Raw genomic sequence first — 27,633 nt, forward strand, 5'->3', positions numbered from 1 at the left:
GTTGTGATTGAGCTTTTCCTTCCTTCCGTCACTGCAGGACTTGGCGTTCGCCCCTTTTTCTCATCCATGTCTCCACGAGCGAGTTGCCTGTGTGTGTGTGTACAGTAAAATATACAGGTTTTTTTACCACTGATTTTATATTTATTGCCGAACGTGTATTCTCGTGGAGTATGGCGATGAAAATGACCTGGAGCTGATTCATGAGCTTTGCAAACCACAGACTCGCCGTTAGTTAACGAAGGGATCGTTCATCTGATTAGTTTTTTTCTTGCTTAGGAGTCAGTGGTTCATGTTGTGTTTTCTGGACGCAGTAATCCTGCCAATGAGTGGAGATTTTTCGTGTGGTTGTGAATGTGATGAATGTGCTTCACCACACTTGGCCAAGGTCCTGGTCGCCTTATGACCTTTTATGCCATTTACACTAGCTTGCGTCGAGTGGAAAAATCGATGAACCCTTGCCCAACACCAACACTGGGCAAATGATGGCGCGAAAGAAACACGTAAATGAAATTCCATGCCGCCGAGGACGAGTGTAGAAGGTCAAGGGCGTTAGACCAGGCGGCACTAAAACGTGAGACAAAATCAGAACCATTTTGGCCGAGCTCAATCACAGGAGCACATAAGCATTGCCGCCGCTCTGATTTGGGTCGTCTCAGATGGTTTAGGATGATAATGGATTTCCAAGATGGATCGCGGGCGTTTTCCGGCAGGTAGCAGGATAGACATCGGCCAGGGTAGTGTGTTTTATGATCGCAGCTGCGTTACGGTATCGTATAAGGATTTTGTTTTTCCCTTTTCGTTTCGTGCAGATGTGTTGGGAATGGTGAAGTGTTTCGTTGAGGTTAATTATCGATTGGCGGTTTTGGTTGGTTGATGAGTCTGTTTTAGAGGATCCCATTTGGTTCAATTTCTACGTAATATTTCAACAAAAAGGATTTATTTGCATTACAGATTTATTTTTAGAATTTCATTATGAAAATTGTGATTTGAATGAATTTTAGAATAGAATATAAAATTAAAAGACATGTCTTGTGATCTTAATCCTGTCCCTCAGCTCAGAGAAACACAAAACACCCCACAGCCGTTTGATTCAATTTTAGTGCTTCTGGATTACGGACGCACACGACATAGGAATGTGAAATGGAAGGGATTAACCCAAAAATTCATCAATTATTAGTGACTGTTCAGTATTTCATTTCAAATCACATAAATCATGATGACATTAATTGCTATCGATAGCTGGAGATTAGAAGGAAAATCTGCCTCTATCAACCAATCGTAGGGTAACTCAAACATATTCAGCTAAGTCCCCCCTTTAAAGGCTGTAGGATTGTGACCGAACCTTCTTGACCAGAGCTCGATTGGTATGGTAGGTATGCGCAGCAAATGTTACGAAATAGAACTTTGACTAAGCAGATGAAAATACTAAATTAATTCTTAATGTTATAAACTATTCTTTAGCCTTCAACTTTAACTATAGATTGGCCGTGCGCAAATAAATAACGTTTTAGTTAGCCTTATTCCAATTCTCTTGTATGCTTAAATATTCTCTTGAAAACCCGAGTAATGTGGTCAAGATATCAAATATCCTGCCTGAGGCAGACGTTCCTTTTTTCCATCACTGTCGTTTGATGTTGTAATTTGACGACTAATCCGGCAGATTACGACAAAAATCCGAGAGCGATTTAGGCTGCGGAAATCCCCCACCACCCTCTCCCTCTCTCTCTCACTCTCTTTCTCTCTCGCTCAGACTCCTCATCACCAACCAATGTGTTGATGATAATTGAATCAAAACTGAGAGTAGACGAGGTAGATTTTGATTGACACACCCTATGTTATTTTAAGAATCATCTACCACCATCACCCGATACACGCGCAAAGTAAAAGATAAACACCACACCGAGCATTGGTAAACAACAGAGCGAAGTATTAACCAGCAACCTTTCCAACACCGAACAGGTGGACGGCGCAAAAGTGTTGAGCACTTGGTGGAACAACAACATGCGAAACAACAACGCCTCGCCACCACATTTCCAACCGCGCCAAAGCATTTGCCGTCGAGTGATAACGGCGGTAAAACGTTAAATCGTTCAAAATAATCTCATTTTCACACTAGCATGTGGCCACATACAAACACACCGCGACGCGTTGTTGGTGCACATATGTACATCCTGCGATGGTTCGTGTGGGGGTTTAATGTTACAAATGGTTCGTGGTTTTGTTACAAATTAACCAGACAGGATTTCCAAGCCGAGGCCGAGAGCATTAGGCAAAGGTTTGAGCCACGATAAGGAAATGCAGGGAATGGTTGTACGATAAATTGGTTTAGAAACGCGAAACCCAGACCGAACTAGACCGACCAGAATCAGAACACAGCGCAGACGTTACTCAGCAAAAGGCTTATGGACATGTGGTTACGACCATGATGGGAAAGATTGCTGTACTATGAATCACAAACTTGTGGTTCTGTTGCTAGACAATAAAGCAGCTTCATTGTTGTATTGCTCGCAACGAATATTTCATTCTCATCAATTTTATTTTGTAAATTTTATTTTTTTAAGATAGGTCTTTTAAAGGTGGTACAGTGCGTTACAGAACAATAAGGCCACTAGTTTTTTGACAATAATTAGAAAAGTTGGAGGCATAGGTAAAATGATGTTCTGAAAAGTCGTAGAGAATAGAGCGCAACACCTGCAAACTTTAGGAAAAATCTGAATAAAATAATTTTGCTATTCTCTGACATTTTTTATTGTGTAAAAAAAAATTGAATATTTTTATCCTTGGTTTGCGATACTCAAGACACACTTAAAGCATTTTATTTCCCAAAAAGAGCCATTTCTCTCTACACTTTATACAGCTCCTGCACTTGTTATGGGTACTGGTACCAGGGAAGTATATTTTGAAAGATTGTTGTAGTTTCATATATTTTTTTAAAAGGGATAAACAATCGCATTAAGAAATTTAATATTTATATATATTTCTAGTTAGACGGCTTGGCGCCGTATTGACAACACCGCGTGTGTTGATGAATAAGAAAATTAATAATCAATACGAAAATTTTCATAAAAACTCCAAAAATTGCAAAAAAAATATTTCAAAATAAAATATTATTAAAAATTGTTTTTACATTATTAGGGAACTTTTCATGTTTCCTTGCAATTTTTATCGAATTTTACAATAAGGATTTGCATAAAAAATGATGGATTTTAGTTAGTGGCCTTATAGTTATGTTTTAACTAAAAGTAAAACGTAAAAATATGCAACAAATATGAAAAAAAGTATTTTTTTATTCTCTACAACTTTTCTCAATATTATTTTTACCTATGTCTCAATCTTTTCTAGTAATTCTCAAAAAACCAGTGGCCTTATTGTTCTGTTACTCACTGTAAGGAAAAGGAATATAAAATCACCGATCATTAAACTTATCTGAAACATCAGTATCTTTGCCGATATCAGGAGCTTAAAGCAACCTTCATAGAATGCTTGAGGGTTGCAGTGAACGTCGAAGCTGCAAAACATTTCCGTATCTCAATTTATCCTCGTGTAACAAGGACCTAAATGACGAACCGCTTCAACACATGCACTGAAGCTCAAGTTAGGTCGGTCCGGTGGTGAGTCGACAACGGCGCCGGTCTTCATACGGCAGGACTCGGGCTCAAATCCCATCCGGACCGTTCCCCCGTAAGGAGGACTGACTATCCAACTACGTGGTATCATTAAGTCTAGTAAGCCAGAAATGGCAGGCATGACCCAAGAGGTCGCTAAGCCAAAGAAGACTAAAGCTCAACAATATGCATTACAACTTTTCTTCATTAAACCGCTGAACTGTTTATGGTTTATTGTTTATGAATCCGAAATTTATGGCTCTTGGTAGGCATTTATGTTTAATTTACTCACACGCCGTACTGCACTGCAGCAGGTCGATAAGCCTAGTCGGCGGCTGCACCTTAAATCCGTTTGCTTGTGCAAAATTATACACCCATTATACTGTGCAGCCTTTCCGTTCCTTTACCACACTTGCATTTCGAACATTTCTCCACCTATAAACAATACTACTGGACCAACTTGTACGCCCTACGCTTCCATAAATTTGTGGTATTTATTGCAACGAAGCTTAAACGGACCAGCCTTTGTTGGTTATTCGCTGACCTTATGTCTTGGGGGGTTGCAAGGGTTCTTTACACGTTCCAGCAGCGTGGTCGATTGTGGTTCAAAGTTGAGGTCATCCTTGAATGTCCAGTAAATGGCTCTTACCCACTCCCAGAATGGGTCGTACACGGGCGATTTGCGATAGTGATAGCAGCAAATGGCCTTGTTTGGTACCTTGTGCACGGCAGAGTATGTAAAGTAATTAAATGATGACCATTATAATGTGACCAAAGCCATTCGAAAACTTCTGTCCATTGAGTTTCTGCGGTTAAGGGTGCTGCGTCCAGGGGGTTGTCTTTTACTTGCAGCTCGATGCAGAAATGTTAGGGAGCTGTGGTTGTGCAGATTCGAGGAATTGGTAATCACACGTCAAACGGAACGGACCACCCGTTGCAGAAGGTATGCAGAACGTGTGGACATAATACCTCATGGACGGAGTGTAACGATGGTCAATCTTTCGCCCTTTGATACACCGGCGTCGGATATTGGGAAGAATTTCACACGGGAATGTAGTGTCGTATAAATGTCATGAGATATTAATGATCAATTATTGATTTGCCTGGGAAGATGTATTTCACTTAATGGGATTTTGTGATCGGGCGTGATACCTTTCACAATTTTCACTCAATTACGGTTGATTTTTGGTATGAATATTGTTGGTGAAGCATCAATACTAGGGCCGGAGTAGGGCCGGAAAATTCTGATTCCTTTAGTCTACTTTATTTGTCATGGTAAAGGGCTTTAAATTATCGTATTTTGTGCTTAATTCAGCTAATATCAGGATTTAACAATTGAGTTAAAGTTTTGGGTGAAGTTAAGTTTTGCTCTAAGCCCTATCACTATAATCATTCATTAAATGTGTTTTAAAAGCAAAGAATTGCAAGGTTTATGCTGCCAAAATTTTCTACACCTGAATTGATTATCCTCTCAACAGCAGGAAGCTGTATCCAAATTTACGTACATTTCGTTAGAACGTAAAATGATACTTCCAACAGACCTGCCTGTATGATCCTGCCCACATCTATCCTTCGATGCGATGACTCCATCATCATCATCAACCCATCATATCTTTCCAGCAAGTCAGTTATGGTGGAAGTGATCGTTTTCCAGGAATTCCTGTGTTCCATTCCTGTGGATGCGCTGGGAACTCCTGGCAGGAATGGATACCCAACCGAATGGAATGGATTGCTGCGGTGTGATGGATAAGTTAAAAGTGTTATTATTTTAATGGATCCGACGATGATTTCATTACATTAAACAAGGCACCACCATGGAGACGAGTGTTTGATGTATTGGGTGTCACTGGATGAATAATGCAGCGCAAAGCGTATCCCCCAGGTTCGAGTGTTTGGAGAGTTTGTTTTTCAACGCAAATTGGCTCTGATTCGTTCAAAAATATAACATTATTTTGTTTAAATTTTAATCTAATTTATAGCACGTAGTATTTCGCTTCCATTACGCTCTGTAACCATTATTTGGGAGGCTCCTGTTTATCTTATCAGTTTATTACATTTTTAATAGGCAGATTCAATCTACAGTTTATTCTTGGTGGCAAATGCTTTAAATTAATATCTATTAACTGTGGACTGGCTCAAAAAATTGTCGAAATTCAAGATATTTACTTACCCAAAACTATTCCTGAACTGGTCGTTGAGGATCTCTTCAAATACCTACTAACTCAATTAAATTTTTAAACCAACTTTTTGCACCATGATATTAATAAAAGGAAATTCATTCAGCTTAAATGCGAGAAATGCCATGTAAGGCATGGAATGTTGGTCCTGTCTATCAACTTCGGCCCGGGTATGACTTACGTATGAAAGTATTTAGTAATGAAGCGCGGTACTAATGAATTCACTCGACCCTACAACAGTGAGCAGCGTGAAAAAGCGTTGCCCCGTTGTGCTGGATTATAATTTATTCGTGGCAATAATGAAAACCCCTAAAGCAAAACAACTGAAACTGAACAGATCTACTGGAAAAAGGTTGCCAGTTGGGCAGGGGTAACTAGTCGGTGAAAAGTGCTACAAGTTTGTAAACAAGTGCCGACGAAAATTCCGTCACCTTCACTCGGTACATCCAGCACGAACAGCATAATAACTGCTTCTCGTTTAATGCTGCAGATATTCCTCGGTTACGGATATCCAAGAGATCAACCCATCAGACCGGTGTAATAAATTATCGTTTAAATCACTTTGAAATTTATCTTATAATGCTCTCCGTAAAATTCCTGCCCCCTCAAGAAAACCCCCGCTGCCGAGCTAAACACTAAATCCTTGTTGGTTGAAAACAATACCCAATGCGGAAGAATGCTGTGTTCATGTACCAGATCTACGTTGGAAAGAGTGCTAATATTTGAAAGCATAGTTATCCTTTGTACCCCAAACAGCAAGTCTCTCTGCCCGAAGAAGAAGTGGTGGCGTGATGTAGTAAGAGGGTCCTTCTAAGTCCAGGTTTCTAGACTTGGTGGGACATTGCAAGAGGAGTGCTATGATAGTAAAAGATTGAGAAAAAGCTACAATTGCTCACCAAACCAAAATGTAGGCACGAGACACATCGCAACCCAACCGAAACAGTAAATTCATCTTTATGGTAATGATAAATTACATCTGACCACAATTAATTTAATATTCACGCATTGCTAAAATAACCTTTCTTGAGCTGCATTGGAGGGTGACCGGAAAGACGGTCTGCTTCCGCTTTCTCATTGGCATAGATCTTTGCAAGTTAAGAACCCGGAACGAGGAAACCCGAGTAAACTTACCGTAAATTAAGCGAAAACCAAAGAATGGATGAGACATACCTAGTAATGCTTCAACTTAAAAAATACACAATCTTCCATCGCTGGAAATGCCCAAGAATTTTTGTTCAAAAATTGATGATACCTCAGCTAAACTTGTCTCAATGTACAATAATAAACATTACCCTGCCAACGCAAAGGCTTAACCGTTTTGCAATGCAGTATTCCAAAGCCCGCGGTACACGATTATTATTGTACGCGAATCGAGTTTCCTGTTTTTGGATGGGAAAACGAGGTCTCATCCACAACGAGCACGTCTTCATAATTTGCATCCCGGTGGTTTCGCTTGTGTACACCATTTTGCCGCATCGAAGTGTGCCCTCGTGCCGCCGAAAGGATTATTGTCGGTTTCAAAAATTTCCTCCCATTGCAGCTCTCTCATCGACCTAACGGAGTACTCTTCGGGATGATGAAAGATCTGTTTTTGCACCATCGCGGAACAACCCAGCCAACTTGAACAACTGCTGAAATGAAGCTACAAACTTCTCGCGGTACACTCTATCTTACTCCAATTATAGAGCGCTTGCCAACGCAAGAACCACGGTGTACTACATCAAACGGCAGGTAATGGTAATGTAAATTTTTGGGAAGAAAATAAAGTCATCTTCGTGTACAATAATAAGCTTACTGCTACGATTCGCCCCAGAATGGCAATACTTTTCCAATTTAGCTCTTCCCACCTCCGGTGAGCGTTGCTGTGACCGTGTCTTAAGCAAAGTTTGAAACCACGGTCCCAGTGGAGCGGTGGTTTGCAAGTTGGAGTGTTGTGGAGTTTTTGAAGGCGGAAGCGCTTCGCTTTGCCAAGAAGCAAAAGTTTTCTCCGCATAAAAAGCCACAAGTGCATTGAGAGTTCTTGGGTGGGGCATGAGAAGTTGTATTGGCCCTTGGCTGGAAATGTCCTACGAACCGCGAAAGGAGACCGCTCGCAGTAGAGGAAGAAGAATAGCTGAACAGTGACTTTGTTTTCTCGGGTTGTTTCAACGTACTTGTTGGGTCAAATTCAAATTAAAATAATTTAGAATTATCTATGGCTATGGATGAAAAAATTTCAAGAGCATCAAGAGAAGATCAATAACGATAGCTTATGATATTTATTAATTAATTTCTATATCTGGCTTCTAATATTCTTAACACTTCCTTCTTGGGGAACTACTTGTTATATTGAATCTTTTGAAGTCCCTAGAATGTTCTGGGCTATGAAAGCTTATGGGAAAAGATTTAATACCTTCTGAAAGGATCTCTTAAGCTATCCTACCACCAATTAGTAGATTAGGTCCTTATAATCATTCTTACAAAGTCAAAATATTACCATCCGTTTCACTTACGCTAGCATTTAAAATCCCGTGAGAAAAATGCGAGTCCTTTCACATTATGTCCGCCATAAATATGTAACCACATAGAAACTGCGCCGCACGTCACGCGTTGGCCATACGTTTCCCGTTGATGGACAGTTGGCATATCAAGCGTTCAAGACGTACGCCATTCCAATATGCTTTCATATTCATATTCAAAAAACCTCCCTGCGGTATTATGACAAATTCCTGCAGTATGGGCGGATGTGGGCAAGTGAAAAATAAGGACCGTTGCTTCGGTCGTTCGTAACCGACAGTATCAATCTTCATCCCATCGTATGTGTGTTCAATCAAGCATCAAAACCAATCAAATTTACCTTAGCTCCTCGGCTCCTCGATCACAACATCATTACTTTATTTTCAATCTTGGAAAGATATCCTTTCGATATACCACACATATGGGCTGTGGGTTGTGCTAGACCTGGTTTCGAATTATGATCGTCGCAATCCTTTACCGGTCAGCTTCGTCATCAACCGTTTGACACGATTTCAATTTATGGGAATGGCGCCCCTCGTAAAAGCGCTCATCCTTGATGGATTCATAATTCATCGTCCTCGGAATCGAAGACGATTGGTTCGGCAGGTTTCCAGCACAAAGAAGATCAACCATAATACGTCCGTTCGAACTTTTTTCTCTGTACGACCGCCTCAAAGATCCTTCGTAGCGTGCCAAGTTGCCAAGACAAGATACAAACACATCGAACCCACAGTTGTCACGCTACGATAAAGAAAACTGTCCCCTGCCAATCATTGGAGAGTATTCCCCGCAGTGTGGCCACCGGATGGTAAGCAAAACTGAGAACCACCCTTTTCTTTTTGGGTCGGTTGTCTTTCGCATGCCAGCGCAACTTTGTAGCTGGTGAGGATTTTTTTTTAGCCGATAGCTGCTGCCAAGATGAAAACGCTTATCGGTTCTCGTTAAGCTAAAGGACACGAGAGATCCATAAACATATTGCTGCCATCCGTGGAAATCAAACAATCAACCAGTGTAGTGGCATCTCGCATAGGAGGTGATCGGGTCAGCCTGTCGGGTGGTTTCGTTGGTACAGTGCGCGGTGAACCCAATGGAGTTATGAATATTAAATGGAAATCCCCTTATTTCCTCTGTACTGTTACAGTTCAGCTTCGACAAGCGGCTGAAAAAAATAGTTTGTAGAATAAAATGACAGCAAAATATCTCATGCGTGCAGACACGTAAGGTTTTTTTTTTTCAATTTAAAATAAAAAAACGTTGACATGAGCACAATTTTACAGAACAAAGAACAAAACCGCCGGACCTCCGGTTTTTAGTAAAAAATAAATAAAAACAATGTTTGATTCTGCTACAAACACTATGATTGGAAGCGGCAAAGCTTTTTGGCAAATTGAACAAAGCATGAATGGAAAATCGTGCCTCGGAAAAACGATCCATCAACTCCCATGTGCGTTTACATGCGTGCTCGTTTTTCGCCGTCCAAAGTTTAATTCTCAGTCCGGGCGAACATAAAATAAAAAAACGAAAACAAATACAATCGATCCGATTGGTTTCGGGATTGGTGTGTTGTTCAGTTGGGGATACTATTTCGGAAACTGAATTTTGCGATTGCGACAGGAACCAACGTTCGAATGCCCACCACCTCGATTTTACAGCAGTTACGGTGGTACGATTAAAAGAACCAAAGGGAAAAAAGACGAAGAGTTTCACAAGCGATGAAAAACAATCGCCCCACGTATTGAAATAAATAGCTTGATGGCTACTGCAATGGCCGCGCTCTCTTTTCCAAACGTTTTGCGTCGTATCCCAAAAGGGACCCACTAACGATCAAACCCGAGCCGAGGACATTTTTGCGCTCTGCAAGTAGGAAGAAGGCAGCAAAATTGCCAGTGTTGTAAAATAAATGCCAGAAAACGGTGAAAATCGTTTATGAAATTGAATGTTTGGGAGCAATTTGGGACGGTTTCGGCTGCATATGAAAACCCGCTGCCTTGTGCAGCGTGTATCTGATTCACGCTTGGTCAATGTTGTGGTTTCACGACAATCAGTACAGGATGTGTCTGGCAATCCAGCCACAATTGTGTTAGGGGGTAGATAAGTTGGTAAATTTACTGAATATCCAGTAGCTTAAATAATTGGAAAGGAATTTGAATGCAACGATGAGTTGTACAAAAAACTCATTATTCTTTCTTTTTATTTTAACAGCCAAATTAAGGGTTTAAAAGGACCATATTGGGGACTTGAAGTGCGATTTATGAAAGTTTTAAAATTTATAGCAAAATTCTATATAATGATTCTCAAAAGACGGTTGAAAACTGCATTGTTCAATTCTTATTGTGAGCTGTACCATTGACAAATTAAAACCATATCAAGGGAATCGCTTTATCGAGACACATGTATCTCACCAGCCATCTCACGGATAAGGGACAGCCCTTAAAGCTGCAATTTGCAAGCATTAAAATAAAATTATCATCGCTCCAGTTTAATGTTAATAGCACCGTATTAAATCAAATTATTATGCAAATCTTATTATTTTTCGCTATACTTTCGATATATTGATCCACGAAGCAATTTTAATCATTTCAAAGTGTTCTCCTTTCCTATATTAAATGTGTTCTATTAATTTCTAAATTGAGTCTGAGATCCCTGGCTTTTCAACAAGATTAGTTACACAAACTCGTGTGAGTGTGGATGTTGAGAAACCAAACTGGATGGCAGTCTATCTTATAATCTTGTCTATAATGCTTACAAAACTTGATAGCGTCGCCAATTTGGATTACAGAATTTTCCTAAAAAAGAACGGCCCGGAGGAGAATCGTTACACGGCCCAGTCGTGTGAAAGACTGGCGCCTCCATCACTCTGCTACCCTCAAATGCTCCGGTTTGTAAAGATTTAATTTTTTCTGTTTTTTGTGTTACTTGGAAAATTCTAATTCGTTTTTTCTTCTTTTTACCCTGTTTTATGTTCACGACAGTTTTCATTTACAAAACACGTGTTTACAAAAATTATTGGTTAAATTTTTAATAATTTTTAAGTCCCACCTTGTGTTTAATTTCAGAACATTCCATCGAGGGTGTACCGAATATTCAAAGACGTTTTATTCACGTTAATACACGTTCATTGCATTAAACCCAAACAGAATATGGAAAATAATATTTAAAAAGAAGGGAAACGCGTAAAACTTCACCACTGTGCATGTTCGAATCTTTTCCAACCAATACCCCGTGTTTACCATGCGCACTTCAATTCTGCTCGTCACGTTGTTCGAACCGCGTTTGACAGCGGCTGTCAATTTCGCCGCATTGCTTTTGCTCGCTTTTTTTTCTCTTGTAACAACCCCTTGTGATTCAGACGAGGAAGCGTGTTTTCTGGCAAATTCCGGCTGTAATTTTACTGTTCGTACAATGGTGTCTCTCAATCCCGTTCGCATTCTGAAGCATGAAGCCGAAGAGGAAAAGGGTGAAATCGCCCGTCTGTCGTCGTTTGTCGGCGCCATCGCCATCGGTGACCTGGTAAAAAGCACCCTCGGACCGAAGGGTATGGACAAGATACTGGTCGCCCACGGTCGCAATTCGGGACAGATTGAGGTAACGAACGATGGTGCAACCATTCTGCGGGCGGTCGGTGTGGACAATCCGGCAGCCAAAATTCTCGTCGACATGTCACGCGTGCAGGACGACGAGGTCGGCGACGGTACCACATCCGTCACGGTGTTCGCTGCCGAGCTGATTCGCGAGGCGGAGAAACTGGTGGAACAGAAGCTCCACCCACAGACGATTGTTGCCGGATGGCGTCAGGCGACGGAAGTGGCCCGTACCGCGCTGCAGGGTGCCGCCGCCGATAATTCAGCCAACCAGGACCGCTTCCGGGAGGACTTGCTGAACATTGCCCGTACAACGCTGAGCTCGAAGATTTTGTCCCAACACAAGGAACATTTCGCAAAGCTGGCGGTCGATGCGGTTCTGCGTCTGAAGGGCTCGGGTTCACTGACCGCGATCCAGCGCATCAAGAAGCTGGGCGGTTGTTTGGAGGAATCATTCCTGGACGAAGGATTCCTGCTGGACAAAAAGCCCGGTGTCCATCAACCGAAGACGGTGAAGAATGCCAACATCCTGATCGCCAACACACCGATGGACACGGACAAAATCAAGGTGTTCGGTTCGTCGATCAAGGTCGATTCGATGTCTAAGATTGCCGAGCTGGAGGTAGCCGAGAAGGAAAAGATGAAGGAGAAGGTGGACAAGATTCTGTCGCACAACATCAACGTGTTCATCAACCGTCAGCTGATCTACAACTACCCGGAGCAGCTGTTTGCCGATGCGGGCGTGATGGCGATCGAGCATGCCGACTTCGACGGTATCGAGCGTTTGGCGCTGGTTACCGGTGGCGAAATTGTGTCCACCTTCGATAATCCCGACCTGGTGAAGCTGGGCAAATGCGATCTGATCGAGCAGGTGATGATTGGCGAAGACACACTGCTGCGCTTCTCGGGAGTTCCGCTGGGAGAGGCTTGCACGGTGGTGATCCGCGGTGCAACACAGCAAATCATTGACGAAGCCGAACGTTCACTGCACGATGCGCTGTGCGTGCTGGCGGCTACGGTGAAGGAATCGCGTGTCGTGTACGGAGGCGGTTGTTCCGAGACGCTGATGGCCACGGCCGTCTTCAAACTGGCGGCCGAAACGGCGGGCAAGGAAGCGATGGCTATCGAATCGTTTGGCCGTGCACTGATGCAGCTCCCGATCATCATTGCCGACAATGCGGGGTACGATTCGGCCCAGCTCGTGTCGGAACTGCGGGCCGCTCATTCACAGGGTAAGCACACGATGGGACTGGACATGAACAACGGTAAGGTGGGCTGCATGAAGGAGCTGGGCATCACAGAATCGTTTGCGGTAAAGCGACAGGTGCTCATGTCCGCAGCCGAGGCGGCCGAGATGATACTGCGTGTGGATAACATCTTGAAGAGCGCTCCACGCCGTCGTGTGCCGGATCGTGGCTATTGCTAAGTCCGCAACATCCCGTGTTCGGAATCTTCGTGCATTTTTTGTTTGTCTCTTCATTACACAAACATACATCTTTCACACTGTGTGGACACTGTTCTATCGGCTCCTTGCTCCATTTCGTAGTAAGGATGGTGTTTCATTATTTGCATCGCTTTACTAACGCTCTCATCTGTTTCGCACACGTTTCGCGTATCGTATTAACCGCAGTTCGAAATTATGCGAACTCACTTCAACCATTGCCTTCATCTCGAGAAAAAAGAGGCGTTTATAACACTTACACCTTGGTTGCTGCCCTTTAAGGGAGCATCTGCGTAAAGGAGTTTTGTATCCCCAGCGCAAGGAAAACGAATAAATTCACTTAATTACTAGCGATTTTATGTACTTTTTTTTGGAATGTCATGAAGTACGAAAGAAACCTACCTTTACCTTTAGTGATAATGTAACAGAAGAACGAAGCGAGCGGAGAGTTGTTTGCTCTAATTTCTTACTTTATTGTCCTGGTCAAGTGAAGATCGTGTCACTAGTGGATGCATGTTATTGGTCTTCCTATTTGAAAACATTACAAAATCAGCCTTAAATGAATTGTAGCTTTAAAGCTTAAAACCCTCTCCTATTTTCAATCATTGTCATATGTGTTATAAAACCTGTAGGCACCTGACTCGCTAAGAACCGGTAACTTTAATTAATATCAAAAAACCCCTTGCGTGCTAACAGCTAGTCAAGATAAGGCAAAATAATGCTATCAATGATATCGTTCGACCGATGCCACTGATAGTGATGTACGTTTTCACGCACAATGATGTGCAATCGACCGCTTTCCTCCAGCGTTTTCAGCCCTATTAAATCTTCGGTATAAATCTCACTCTCGTGCAGCGGTACCACATCGTACGAGGTGTTGTAGAAGCTAAAGTGACTAGATTCCCACGGCGTAATGACACCATCGTCAGGACCACCGATCAGTACCAGATGCTCCAAACGAATCAGTGTATCACGAAATTGGGTAGAGTTAACGGATAGAATGCGATTATTCACGTACGGCAGAAAGATGCTAAACTCTTCGAACAGATCCTGATGATGCGGGTCGTTCCAGTAGTTGCCGACCGAGGTATGCTGTCCGACGTAGGTGTAGAATAGTTGGTACGCCGTTTTAGCAACCAGCGAGGGAAATATTAAATGCAAAAAATCATCTGAAATGAGTTAGAACGGTTAGCTTTCGGTATAGAAGAAAAATCTTTACCACGACTTACCTCCAAACTGGCCTGCTTGTGGTGAGCTAAGCGAGATGAACGCTTTAACACAATGATCCGGGTATGTTTGAAGCACCGCACGACCGAGTAAACCACCCTGAGAGTATCCGATCATATTTATTCCCTCTTCCGGGTGTAGATCACAAACCGTTTTCAGATTAGTCTGAGCCTCTAGCACCTGATGCCAAGCATTTTCCAAGCTAGACCATCCTCCGAACCGCTGAAAGTTGTACACCACCGTACCTGGATGGACCTGTGGGGGCAATAATTTCATTAACTTCGTTATAAAATCCGACAACGATAGCGTTCGTGAGTTATGCCTACCTCCTGAATCCTGTTGACCAAGTGCGTCATACTATCGGCACCGGTAAGGATGCCATGGTAGATAAAAACTGGACGATATGCTGTGGCGAGACTGATTTTGAGAATCAATACTGCTACACTCAGTCTTGCGAACATTTTTCGAGATGGAAGCGCTGCAATAGGATGACACAGCAGCTGTACCCTGATTGCTGAGGCAGAGGTACAATGTTTTGCTCTTTTTGATCAATTATCTACAAAAAAAAGGTTCAATTGAATAATTGAACAACAATCGTTGCCCATCATACTTACAGAACGAACTTTGGACGATTCACAAGTGTTTTTCTCTTTTTGTGCTGCATTTAGTGCTTTGAATTCACCACCTATGATTTATTTCCATCAGTTGTTAGCTAATTTACAACAATTTGATCGAATTATTCCAAATTGTAATGCACTGAATTGCTTGAATGTCGAACCATTTATGCTTCGCACAGAGAGTTTGCCTTTGTTTTGATTCGTGTTGTGTATGTGTGAGTTGTATATGACGCATCTGTATATTACTATCAGTTCAAGAGTTCAGATGCACCTATAGCAACGGACAACTTCAAACGAAATATTTCATGAAAGATTTCGCTCGAAATATCTTGAAATATTAACGGTCAGTACAGGACGAACCCTTCAAGTACCAGTGCTAGCGGTTGAATACATTTTTCTATTATGTTGTAATAAATGTAATTATAATTGTTCAATTATGTGATACAATAACATATGTTAATAAAACACGTGCTTGTGCAGATATGTTATTTTATTTCAGTTATTTTCCAAAAGTTACAAAATATTCCTTCCCTTACGAACGCTCGGTTGATACAATCCAACATCATCTCGTGCGTACGGCATGCTTCGCTTTCCTCCGATTAACAATTATTGTAGCAGCAGGTTTAGGATTTATCCGACCACCCTTTACACTGTCGTAATAAAACAAAGGTTCTGGTTATAACTGCGCATGGATAATGTTTCGAATCGAACGGTGTGCACTCGCTCGACGTACACGCTGCGCCAATGAGTAAATTATGAAGCATTGTAGTCACTTGTCACTCCACCCATTGCTCTGATGAGGGGCTTTATCGATGTTGTTACATATTTTGCATTGAAATTCGGTGCATTTCCCACCACTCCCATCCACGTCTAGTTTACCTAGGCGTCCCATCGTTTGCCTAGTTTTAGCGTCGTTTTCGTCTGTTGTTCTATTTACATTACCTATAATGGTCTTATTATCTCTATACCATCTACAATAGCCTGAAACTACTTGAAGGTAGTGTTCTTCATTAACCATTTTTGGGTTTCTCTGTGTGGTTATTCTATAAAAAAGACACACTATTTTATAAGTTTGTAATTTAATGTTTCTTTGTTTGTTTGGTTGTTACGCTTCATGAAGAGTACATTATTTTTAATTCCTTTTTCTTCTTTTTTTATGTAAATCTCTTATAATCACGCTACGGTTGTTACATTTTAGTATAAGATTTATTACTGGTTTGATTTATATTCTTTTTGTTTTGTAATGTTAGTAGTTCCCATAATAAACCGGATTGTACGATAAGTAGTGTTCCTTTGAATCAACAGAAATAATCACTCGTTTAAGAAGAATAACCACTTCAGGAATGAAATCTTTAGAATTTATAAACCATTATTTGTCTTGTTACAATTATTTGGTAAAATTGAAACAAAAACATTGAATGAAACATTGAATAACTATCGAAATTGCTCAAATAAAAACTATTTAATCACCTAAAACTTTTGTAAAATTTTATTTTATTATGTTCTTGTCTGTTTGATTTTTTTTATTTTTAAATTCAAATATTTAGAAACCCCAATGAGCTACAGAGTGTTGTAACGTTTAGATCAAGCGAGTAAACGTTCGCCCTTCGTTTAGTATTACATTTAAAAAGCTCGATGAGTAATGATTAGTTTGAATGTTTTGGTAGTAACGGTGTCCCGGATGCTCTCTCTCTATATATGTTTGAGTTGTATTTTGATCCTGTTAGTTACCGTTTCGATTGGCAAAATGTAGCGACAAGGTTCGACGTTCCGTTGACCATACGGCACCATCTTTTCCTTTTAATTGTTATGTTTTTTTCCCTTAAAAAGAATCGATCTCTTGAAAGTGCTATGGCTTATTTATCTTATTTTTCATGACCGTTGATGTTTTTACTCATTGTATGCTTTTTGTGTGTGTTGTTTTTTGTTCGATTTCGTCTTAAAGCTTTTGATGATTATTTTTTCTTCGAGTTACCAGTTTTACACGTAGCTTATGCTGTGAAACGCACAACAAGCCGCTGTAAGGGTTGATATTATCGGTTCACTTGAGTGAGTACAGAAAATTTGTTGTAGTAGAAAATTGAGGAGAAAAAGAGAAAAACGTGTCTTAAAGGAAGCAGAAGAGTTCAATAAACTAATTAGATGAATTTATTTAAAAAGCCAAAGTAACATAAAAAACACAAGATAAAAATAAGTTTGATAATATAGGATGCATGACGACTTTGACAAAGTGATTGAAAAGAATTCTACATAGGTTCTAAGAAAGGCCTACTTAAGAAAATGAAATATAATATGAAATATAACTATCATCAATATGAATAACGAAGACAAAAATAGGACAGGAAGTTGGCTAACATTAGGCAATAAAACTGCAAAAGACGGAAAGTAGGTAGAAAAGCTCCTGGAAAGCAACAGAAGACTAAAATTCATCACCTTCGATCAATCGAAGGAATCAATCTGCGGTACGTAGTTTGGGGCTACTTATTTTGTATTTAAATATATTCCGATTCCATAGACCTATGCTAAAGTTGGATGATAGCTTGAAGATGAAACACGTTAGTTTTATTTGTAACTATCCGACTTCACTTACGAAAGGTTTCCATCTCCCCTTTTCTCGTTCCCATTCCATGTATTTTATTTTAAATATTTTTTCTTTGTTTACTCATTTGTTTATTGTTTTCGTTTCGTACTTTATCCAGATTATGAGCCCACCATCTTTAGTTATTTATTTTTTTACTTTGTTTCATTACTCATAGGATGATACGTTCACTGTTTTGTGTTGTTATTATTCTGTTGATTAAATTTTCTTCTTTTTTACCATTTCATATACAATTGCCCCCCCCCCCCCTCCCCCATACACTTACCGAACTGATCCCTTTTGCCAAGGGTACTTACTACTAGTAATGGTTTTGAAAATTGTAATCGTTATAAATCGTCTTTGTTCCTCATCTAAACGTTACTGCATACTTCTGATTAGCCGCTCGTACTTTTGCCCTTGCTTCACAATTTTCCTACTTTCGCTTCGCTTTCCTACAGAAAAAGGCACAGATCAATTTTCTTTCCACTCCCATATCCCATGCAGTGCTTTCTAGTGTCGTCTAATTCTATTGGGCATCGTTCTCGCGCTTTTTTTGCGATTTATTTTTGAAACTTTTTTGGTTGCACAGCTATTAAGGGGTAGCAAAACAGAAAAAACGCAAATAAAAAAACTAAGCTAAGAATCATGGTTGCAATAAGAAAAAATTGCAACAGACAGGCAGACCAACCAAGGCAAATCTTATGAAACCATCGAAAAATCGCTGCCTCGAATGACGTTACGGCGATTCGTCCGATAAAGCTTGTCACTATTTTTAGTCATAAACCTCGCGGTCGCGACTGTCGGAAACGCCAGTTTCAATTGGGTTCAAGAGGGGAAGCAGCTGTGTTTCCCTCCCAAACGACCAAATATTAATCAATCTTTCAACGATTTCTGCTTCTGCTTAAAATTTTCAGACGGAAATGGCACCTCGAACGATACGTGCACAGTAAGTAATGGGAGACCCAGATACACATTCACACACACACCCACAGAACCTAAACCATTTTCCAAGGTCCTGACGTTCCTGATGATAATCGCTTTTCAATTTCCTGTGCGCCGTCCTGTAGCGTTGGGGGGCTGCTAGGAGCAACCCACAGCAACGGCCAAGGCGAAGTGGATAGAAGAAACAAAAAAATGCAAACAAACAAACCTTCGTCGTGGTGATTCCCGTAAAAAAAAAAAACCCCGAAATGGAGAAGCCTGAAGGTGTCACCGCATGAATTTTGCGCAAACACAGCAAAAATCCTATTGCCATCGGAAACGGATTTCCTGCCCGACTGCTGTGCCGACTGCGTCGCAGCCAGGATGGACGCACAGGAAGGCAAGATGGACCGGTCCCTTGTCCAAGCGCCGACGAACTCGGCTGGTGTTATGAAGTTGAAGAGATTATGTTTGAGTGGATTAGAAAATGGTGGTGCCAAAAAAAGTGTGCCACAGGGTGGTCACGCAGTTGCGCAGTTGTATGAACGGATTTTTGTCGATTATCTTATTGTAAATATAAGCAATTATGTTGTTGTACAAGTGTTGTGTGAAACGAGGAACAGTAATGAACCTGATATTCAAAATCCTGAAAACCAATCAACAGGGACCTGGATCAGGGAAGTCTGCATTGCAATACCGGAAAAGATCAAGATCGTCCACGATCGGTACAGACGCAACAAATATTGAGATAATATGGAAGTAAGTCTGACGGAAAGTTCGTTAACGCTCGTGGCGAAAAATTGGCATCAAACTAATATATGTGAATATCCAATGCAACTTCATCATCAAACTATGATATCAGCTCATAGCATTGTACGGACATGACCTTCCAAGATCCAAATCTTGAAGAAACATTCAAACCAATTTAGTTTGATAGAAGTTAAGCTAAAGCTATCACGTCACGCTAGCCAATAGTAGCTTTTTTCGGATGAGAAATATTTGAGTCTAGAGCAGCGATGGTTAGATACAGAACACGCAAAAAAAATTGGCTGTGTAGAGATGAATAAAGAAAAATTGTTCCTATATCCCAAATTGTTGTCTCAAACGAAAGCTTTTAAGAAAATGTTTGCCTTAAACTTACAACAGCTCTATGGAGATGATCATTATAAGCAAGTCGGTGAAGCCAACGGACACTGAGATCATCTATACACCGTGGGGGATCTCCATCTCCATTGGTAGATTAGGCTTCTGGGATGAAAAGGTCTGTTTGATTACGAGGACTTCTTTAATGAGATCTCTAGATGTGACTATGTTCTCTTAGACAAAGAAGGACTATTGAGCACGACAAGAGTCATCCGGCAGGAAAAGCCCTTGATGGCCGTTAAATACGTCCACAATCAAAACTGCCTCGTATACAGTTCAGGGACAGTTGAAGACATAGTTCAAGGACAAAGGGATGGATTCCCTTACGAAGACAGATTGGCTGGTGCTAGCTTTCCTGATGGATTTGGAACGTTTTCAATGTTGAAAATTTTTCTTTTGCACAGGCTACATGTTCTCAAAAGAAACTGGCGAACATCAAGGAAGGTACACAGTGTGTCGCGTGTGTCACCCTGTGCTAGGACACACACCTCATCCCGAAAATGGCGTTCAGATCGTGGCTTACACGGTCAAATCAATGAATCTCATTTTGGTAGCCGACATAGTCCCGGGAAGTCACATCTTGCGGGATTATCCCATTGACCTCGCAATCGGCTGACGTGGCAAACGCGGGAAGGGAGGGAAAATCAAAAAGGCACACCACTAAACTGGATTATCCTGGTAAGAAGGATGTAACGGGCGCGGAAAAGGTATGGTTTATTTTGTGGGAAAACCGAAAGGCACGCACAGGAAACGGAAGCAACAATGAACCGAAAACTGGCGAACACGCACACACACACACACCCTGAAACATAAAAGGAAATGCCAGATAATTGAATAATTGAGAAAGGAATTTTCGGATGTTGGGAAGGAGCGTGGAGCTTGGGGTGTAGTGATGCTATCCAGAAAGGAATGCCACACTAAGCTAAGAGGGGGGAAATGGGGGTGATGCGAAACCCACCGAAAAGAAAACATGCGGGAAAGTACGATGATCCCAACACTCGGTCGGGCCCGACGGTCGTTTTCGATCGATTGATTGTTGCGTTTTGTGTCTGTTGTCTATTAGCAAACCAACGTAAAAGCAAAGCAAGAAGGAACGAAAGAATCGAAACACAGGCAAAAAACAAGGGAAAGGAACTACGGAAAATGGCAACACAAATTATACCAATCCAATCACCGCCATCATCGCAACTTTACCATCAATTTTGGGATGACGCTTTTCCTTCTTTTTTTCAAAAAAAAGCTTTCGAAACACGCCATCCGTCGGTGCAAGATCGCACTGGAAAGGCGGAATCTTCAACGCAGGATAAACATTTCGATGTAAGGGCTGCCCATCGGAAAACGGGCGGCAGCAGGCAGCGTTGTTCTGGATTGTTAATTGAAAATTCCACAAGCCCAATTCTTTATCCATTTTGGCTATTTCCCGCTCGTACTACACCAAATCCTTTGATTACCACCAATCACAGAGACCCAACCGAGCGGCCAACGGTGTGTTTGTGTGTGTGTGTGCGTATGCGGTGGTTAAGTTTTATGGGTTCATGATTTTTTTTCATCGGGGGGAAAGATTGCTATGTTTTTTTAGGCTTCAAAAGGCCCGTTCTACAGATGTACCGAGTGACCGAGCATTAATTGGGGCGGAGGATTGATATTGAACGCTGGGGCTGTTTGTCTTTTACATTACACTCGCTCCACGCAGTCATCATTTTTCACTGTGGTGTAGTATGGCCGGTGTGTGTGTGTCGGGTGGTCATATGTGTTTGGTTTTTTTTTCTCTCACATTTTTATTCATTCGATATCGATAAGCAACAAAATTACAAAATTTTTAAACACGAATTGCAGTTTTAAATTAAAAGTACATTACGAAAAAAATGATATTAAAACTAGACACGGTGGCACGGAAAATAAAATAAGTAAAGTATAATGATAAATTGAAAAGCGGGTGTTTAGGGTAGGAAAAGTAAAACATTAAAAATAATTATGAAACAAAACGAAAGAGTAAATAAGAATAATCGTACAGGAACTTAGCTTTAAATTATACAACGTACAACGCATTACTTGTCTGCTTGAGGGAACTCACACGTGTAGTGGTGGTGTAAAATGAAGGGAGCAAATTATAATATATTTTTCGCATATTTTAAACGATGTTTTGCGATAAAATGATTTGCAAATGAAGTAAACAAAACTTTGCTTTATAAATAAACTAAATGGGTATTTGCTCCGTATCTGGTATCTTCTACTGGTTTGAACTTGTCTTGAATGCCTTTTGCGTGGTGATGAATGCCACTTGTCCTTTAAATAAAATGTAACCGATATCCTACTAACATAACGTAAAACTGTCTCTAATGTTTTTTTCCCCCGATTGGAGTCGCCCTTAGTATGGACGCCACTCGGCTTCGATTCACAACACAAAGAAGAAGAAGAAAAAACACAAAACATCGAACAAGAAGAGGTATTGAACAGCTAAACATTAACACATTAATGCAAAACGAAGAACGTGTCGCTAAACTATCGCTAAGAAAATTGCTTAAATTTCTTTAGAAGAAAAATTACACAAAACAAAAAAACACTAACAGTAATACACGAGAAGGAAATATAAATTGGTATGATTAGAAAATGTGTCTTTTGTCGTTTACATGATTCACCTCGTCCGCCTTCTACTCCTTTTTGCCCATTATCGTCTTAACCCGGTCGAAAATCGAACGGCAGAAGAGCGAAAAACTCATCCACGAACGAAACAGTTAACTCGGTTAAATGTATTCTGCAGTAGCTGGTTTGGGTCTCCTTTCCTTCATCATTTTTTTTCTTGATGATCAAAAAATGCACATCAAATTTGTTTAAAAAATTCTTTCCGTTAACTTATACAATTCTCTCTCGCGCTTTTTCACTCCCAACACCATCGTACGGCTGTGTGTGCGTGCACGAGCAAATATCATTACCGTCGATCGTTTCCGGTTTGAAATCATGATTTTCAAATAAGTTTAGGATTTCGTAAGTTAATTCAGCACAGACGCGGATGATTCGCACAGCCCGTCAGAAACTTTTGGCACACCGCTCCTCGTAGACAATCAAACGGCCGTGAGGCAAGCGTAAAAATGAACTGCGGGTAGGAATTTTCATTTCCTTTGCATGCATTTGCGAAACGAAGACTTCCGATCGAGACTTGCGTTCCTGCTGCCGACCGACCCCAGCGATGATGGATAGTTTTCCTACTTCCTGCTGCGCTTTTTGCTGCGCGTGGAAAAATATGCTCAAAGCCAAAAACAAGGGGGGGAGTTTGCGAGTTCGTTCTTTTGGATTCAGCCATTTCTCTTTTCGATGCTCTGTTAGATTGCTTCCTGTTTGTTCCTGGAGGTTCTACAGCTGGGGTAGGTTTTTGTGAATTAATCGCACTCTGCCCCGATTCATACTCACACAGCGCTTAACACACCGTTTTTTATGTCTTTTTATGAGTCTCAGCTTGATTGCTCAGTAGAAGAACATTATCTTGAAACCTGCTGCTACTACACTTTCTTATGTATTTATGCTACATTTGATTTTAAACTTTCGACTTTTTCTTGCTGTTGCTCTCGCCAAGTTTATTTTTCTTTATTCTTCTAGCTACAAAATCACATTCCGAGTGTGTTTCGTGCCTCGCCCCCCGAAACGATTCAAAAGCATCGTGTGTCTGTTTCGCCGAAGTAACAAACCTGCTCATCAAACAAGACACAAAGAAAGCGATAAAAGGAACAAAAATTGCCTCCCCATTTCATATGTGAGCCGTTCTGTCTGTTCTTAAGCTTTCTCCGGCAAGCTGCAGAAGATTTTCGTGTGTATCTCTTCTTCCCATTTTCCTCTATGCTGTTGGCCGCAGAGACACCGGTTCGCAAGGTGGAAAAGTTAATTTTCCACAAAGCATCTTTTTACGGGAAACTTTTGCTAACTCTCGAATTACCAGGGACAACTTCCTGATCGTACAGGTGGGGCTTACCTTCCTTCGTGGAAAAGTATTTTTCATACCCATTCCCCCCCAAACCACCTTCTCCTCAAATTGATTTGAGTCGAATTCGTTCCAATCAGGAGCACCCCAAAATTGTCCCCTATGCAGCAAAAGCTACCCAAAAAAACCCCAACACAGCAGTAGGTGTGCGCTTGTGTTTAGTGTTTTATTTACGTTTTGAGTTTTTGGAAAATTCCGGTGGTTCCGTTCCGACCACCAATTACTTACGGTGGGTCCGGAAACAAAAAAACAAAGCATAGTGCACTCCTTACGGCACACAGGCAGCGGCCTGTTGTTGGGCATGCTGGATCAATCGAAACCCGAAACGGTTTGGCCAAATGCGGAAACGCCAAAATCAAGCATACCTGGGAGTTTGTGGTCGTTGATTGAATGACGATGAAGACTTTTGCTGCCGGGGTTGCTGCGTGCGGTATAGTTGCAGTTGTTTTCCCCTCCGTTCTACCATTTTCATCAAATGAAAGCAATCAAATTATAGTAACATCAACTACCGTTCCTAACAAAAACACTAGTGTAAAGTTGTTATTTTTTTTGTATTGAGCGCCGACGACATTGGCGCTGAGCACGGTTTCCGTTCGGCGAACTTCTGAACGCTCCGTTTTAAATAACGTGCAACTCAAGGACTCCGGGACTGCCATTCTGCTGTTGTAAAGTTGGTTTCTGATTTAGTGAAAATGTTATAAGCTAATGAACTATAGACTGGACCAAAACTAGATAAACACAAATATAGATTTTAAATTTATCCATTTGTATTGTAAATAAGAAGCACTTTGGGTTTCATACTGGTAAAAATTGTGTGTGAGAAAAGAAGTTATTAATTGATTTTCTTTACAGTAGTTTTGCAATATTTGTTTCCTTATTTTCAGAATACTTAGGATACTTAAATCATGAACAAGCGAAATGTTGATACAGTTTCTCCGTTGAGTGTCGCTAGATAGAAATTTGCCGAACGAAATCCTAGTGTGTTCAGCGCCATTTATTTGCAGAATTACTCCGGAGTTAGTTTACGATATTAAAGTTTCGTCCGTGTGTATGTGTGTGTAGTATACTTTGCTTACGATAGCGAGAAGGCGAAAAACACACAACATAAAATTAATTTTACTGACTAAAAGATACGCTACGGATAGCGAATGTGTTAATAGCAATTTATATTGCCGTTCGTCTTTTGTTTTATATGCCAAGTTTTACTTTACTGTATGTTTTTCGGTTCCTAGAACTAAAATGCCCACCTGTGTGGTCTCTCCTGGTTTTGGTAGTACCTTTGCCCGCGTACAACACCAAAACATTTCGTATTTTTTCGTCTTCGTTCGCTTACTAAATATGGACCTATAATAGCGCATTGCGCCGTATCGTTCTTTGCCGAAACGTAACAAATCGCAAACGACTGCAACATAAACTATTTGGTATCGAAGGGGGAGTAATATGCATGGTATTATCTTGTTTGTATGTATGTTTGCGAGTTTACACATTAACTGCTCGCACTTGATGTCATCTGTATTGTCTAGTTGGCAAACTGCTAGTTAGTTGCATTGAATTACTCGCACGAATTCTATTACACGGCAAATTATGAGAGCGATTCAGATACCGTTAAACGAAAATTGCATAATAGAATAAAATTTCATAGATATTATAAATGCATATAAAAATTTCGAATAAAAAAAGATTAAAAATTACAAGACATCGTTAAACGAAACAAATAAAACGGCATTGCAAAATAACCGCTAAAAAACGAAACACGTGTGACATCTGCTCAATTCGTTGCGATGTGAATAGAAGAAACAGTTTGCGTATTCGAACAACAGTATAGAGTTTTCATAAAAATTGCACAAGTAATAGTAGTAAAACACTCATGCAACGTCGCCTTAGCTTAGCAATGCGACACTTTCTAACATTCTGCGCCACATTCTCGCGGGACGATCGGCTCGTGTTCCGCTTACGGTACAGGAATAGATCGGTCTCTATGCGTGTCTTCGTTTGCTACAATATTTTAATAAAATATAACGTTAACTGCAGTGTTATAATCCACAGCGGCGGAAGAATCGTTACAAACTATGCTTTCTGTGCGTTGTAGTTCAACCATGCTTCTTATGCTTTGTCATTATCGAGCCATTTCACCCTGCAAGCTTACATTTGCTCGCACGTAAATGATTCACATTGTAAAAAAGTTATAGCACATCGTTCCTAAACCAAATTGTAACCCAACTTCAATTGTGCATCGCATAAATGTAATATTCCCTTTAGAGAATTATAACATTGAAGACAAACAGGCCACCCTGCAGTTCAGGACTGTGGTTGCCTGATCTTGCATGCTTGCATTTAAATTTTGAATTGTATTTTTGCAAAAATTCTACTTTTATGTAAAGCAATTGAAAATGGGTTACAATGAGGGTTGAGGTATGATATGCTAACAAGTGTTAAATTACATACCGCGCCATTGGGTAGATAGTATTTCATTACAGATGCCTTTAACGCCTTTAACCAAACGTCGTGTGTATCACCGTACGCGACAGTCTCGAACGTTGCAGCTTCATTGAACGTTTGGTAGTATCGTATGTAAATATGGATCCACACATGCCGTCCCTCTAGTTTTGATTTATGGTTTTTTTGGTAAGACATAACCTGTCTGCGCGTGTATTTGTGCTTGTTTCTTTTTTTGTTGCTCTCACTTGCAATTGGTTCCATTCTTATTATAAACAAAAATATCCCTACTATTTGAAGCTTACGTTAAGTCTTCCACACGCTACGCTACAGGGTGCATTTTGATCCATTCGGTTTTATGTCTTTTGTGTGTGTGTGTGTTTGTGTGTGATTTATGGTTATAAGTCGAATGACTTACTTTACGTAGAACACAATGTTAAATCACATGTGTGTTTTGGTCACAGGTTTCTCTTGAACCTCTAGCCGTGCTTCTCTCGTACGTCGCATTGTATGAGCTGCTTTGCAATGGAGAAACTAAAGCTATTGGTGTCTGAATCTGGGTTTTTTTTGTTCTGTTTTTACTCAAATTCATTATCCTGCCAGTCGACTCTGGCCCATTCGGGCAGTTCCGTTTCGTACTCCCATCCAGGACCCTGAAAAAAAGGAATCAGAGAGGATGGGAAATAAATTTAATGATCGTTATTAAACGTGCAATAGTATTGATACTTTTTGAACGATGCTTTTTGAGATATATTTCTAACGTTTTTACAAATATGTTTGAATCGGTCCTACAGTTTATAAAGGCATTGTTTATTTTTTTTGTACTGCGAATTTTCCTTCTTTACTTGGCACTACACAACCTCGAAAGGTTTTGGCCTGCCATTACTGGCTTTCTGTAACTTGATTATATCCGTAGAAAAGTAATCAGCCCTGCATACGTGGCGCGGTCTGGATGGAATTTGAACCCCGGTCCTGTCGTGAGAATACCGGCGCCGATATCGTCTAATATAAAATCAGAGATTCTATCTGACAAAACTTCAGAATATCTTGTCAGCATCAGCAAGAACCAACAAATTATTTTGCTAAATGGCAAAGACATTGATTGCCATAAGTTACACGATAAGTCAAATCGTCTAATAAAACGATGATTATTCATCACTTTCACTCTTTCTCAAATTAGCATGGCGCGCAATCAAACAGTCCACACATTTGCACTAATTACCGAGAAGTTTGCTACAAAAATATTACTTTCCACCATCGCTAACGATTGCAATTGTCTCGTTGCGGTACAATCCATCATGGACACACACACACGTCAGGCTGTATTTGTATTTGACTGGCCACAGAACCAGGATTAGCGGAACCATCTGTTTTTGTTTTCAACTTAGTCATCAACATGCTCCAACCGAAACAGCTTGGCCCTGGCCGGTCCGCTGGC

The 27,633-nt window shown here is 40.7% G+C and overlaps 3 protein-coding genes across 8 annotated transcripts in view; 1 reads left to right on the top strand and 2 right to left on the bottom strand.

Moving 5' to 3' along the window:
- Nucleotides 1–11,561: 11,561 nt before the first annotated feature.
- Nucleotides 11,562–13,654, top strand: LOC118512661 (T-complex protein 1 subunit beta). Its single transcript, XM_036057410.1, has one exon. It carries the CDS (start codon nucleotides 11,681–11,683, stop codon nucleotides 13,283–13,285), a length of 1,605 nt encoding a protein of 534 aa, XP_035913303.1. The 5' UTR covers nucleotides 11,562–11,680; the 3' UTR covers nucleotides 13,286–13,654.
- Nucleotides 13,655–13,749: 95 nt separating this feature from the next.
- Nucleotides 13,750–15,336, bottom strand: LOC118512662 (lysosomal thioesterase PPT2 homolog). The gene is made up of 4 exons (XM_036057411.1): nucleotides 15,142–15,336; nucleotides 14,854–15,083; nucleotides 14,530–14,782; nucleotides 13,750–14,469 (listed from the first exon to the last, which is right to left on the bottom strand). Exons 2-4 carry the CDS (start codon nucleotides 14,986–14,988, stop codon nucleotides 13,997–13,999), a joined length of 861 nt encoding a protein of 286 aa, XP_035913304.1. The 5' UTR covers nucleotides 14,989–15,083; nucleotides 15,142–15,336; the 3' UTR covers nucleotides 13,750–13,996.
- Nucleotides 15,337–15,616: 280 nt separating this feature from the next.
- Nucleotides 15,617–27,633, bottom strand: part of LOC118509871 (RNA pseudouridylate synthase domain-containing protein 2-like) — a 174,573-nt gene continuing 162,556 nt past the window's right edge. For 5 of the 6 annotated variants that reach the window (XM_036051098.1, XM_036051099.1, XM_036051096.1 and 2 more), the window contains one exon: nucleotides 15,617–26,848. In XM_036051098.1, the coding sequence (XP_035906991.1) occupies nucleotides 26,774–26,848 (75 nt within the window). In that variant the 3' untranslated portion in view covers nucleotides 15,617–26,773. The remainder of the gene's footprint in view (nucleotides 26,849–27,633) is intronic. The other variant, XR_004905946.1, reaches the window with a different exon arrangement.

The sequence above is a fragment of the Anopheles stephensi genome, chromosome 3 (genome assembly GCF_013141755.1).
Source record: "Anopheles stephensi strain Indian chromosome 3, UCI_ANSTEP_V1.0, whole genome shotgun sequence".
Taxonomy (NCBI): domain Eukaryota; kingdom Metazoa; phylum Arthropoda; class Insecta; order Diptera; family Culicidae; genus Anopheles; species Anopheles stephensi.

Coding starts and splice junctions, on each gene's coding strand:
- LOC118512662 (XM_036057411.1), bottom strand. CDS start 14,988: ATGTTCGCAAGACTGAGTGTAGCAGTATTGATTCTCAAAATCAGTCTC. Junction 14,783..14,853: donor TGGTCAACAGGATTCAGGAG/GTAGGCATAACT, acceptor TTGCCCCCACAG/GTCCATCCAGGTACGGTGGT. Junction 14,470..14,529: donor ACAAGCAGGCCAGTTTGGAG/GTAAGTCGTGGT, acceptor AACTCATTTCAG/ATGATTTTTTGCATTTAATA.
- LOC118512661 (XM_036057410.1), top strand. CDS start 11,681: ATGGTGTCTCTCAATCCCGTTCGCATTCTGAAGCATGAAGCCGAAGAG.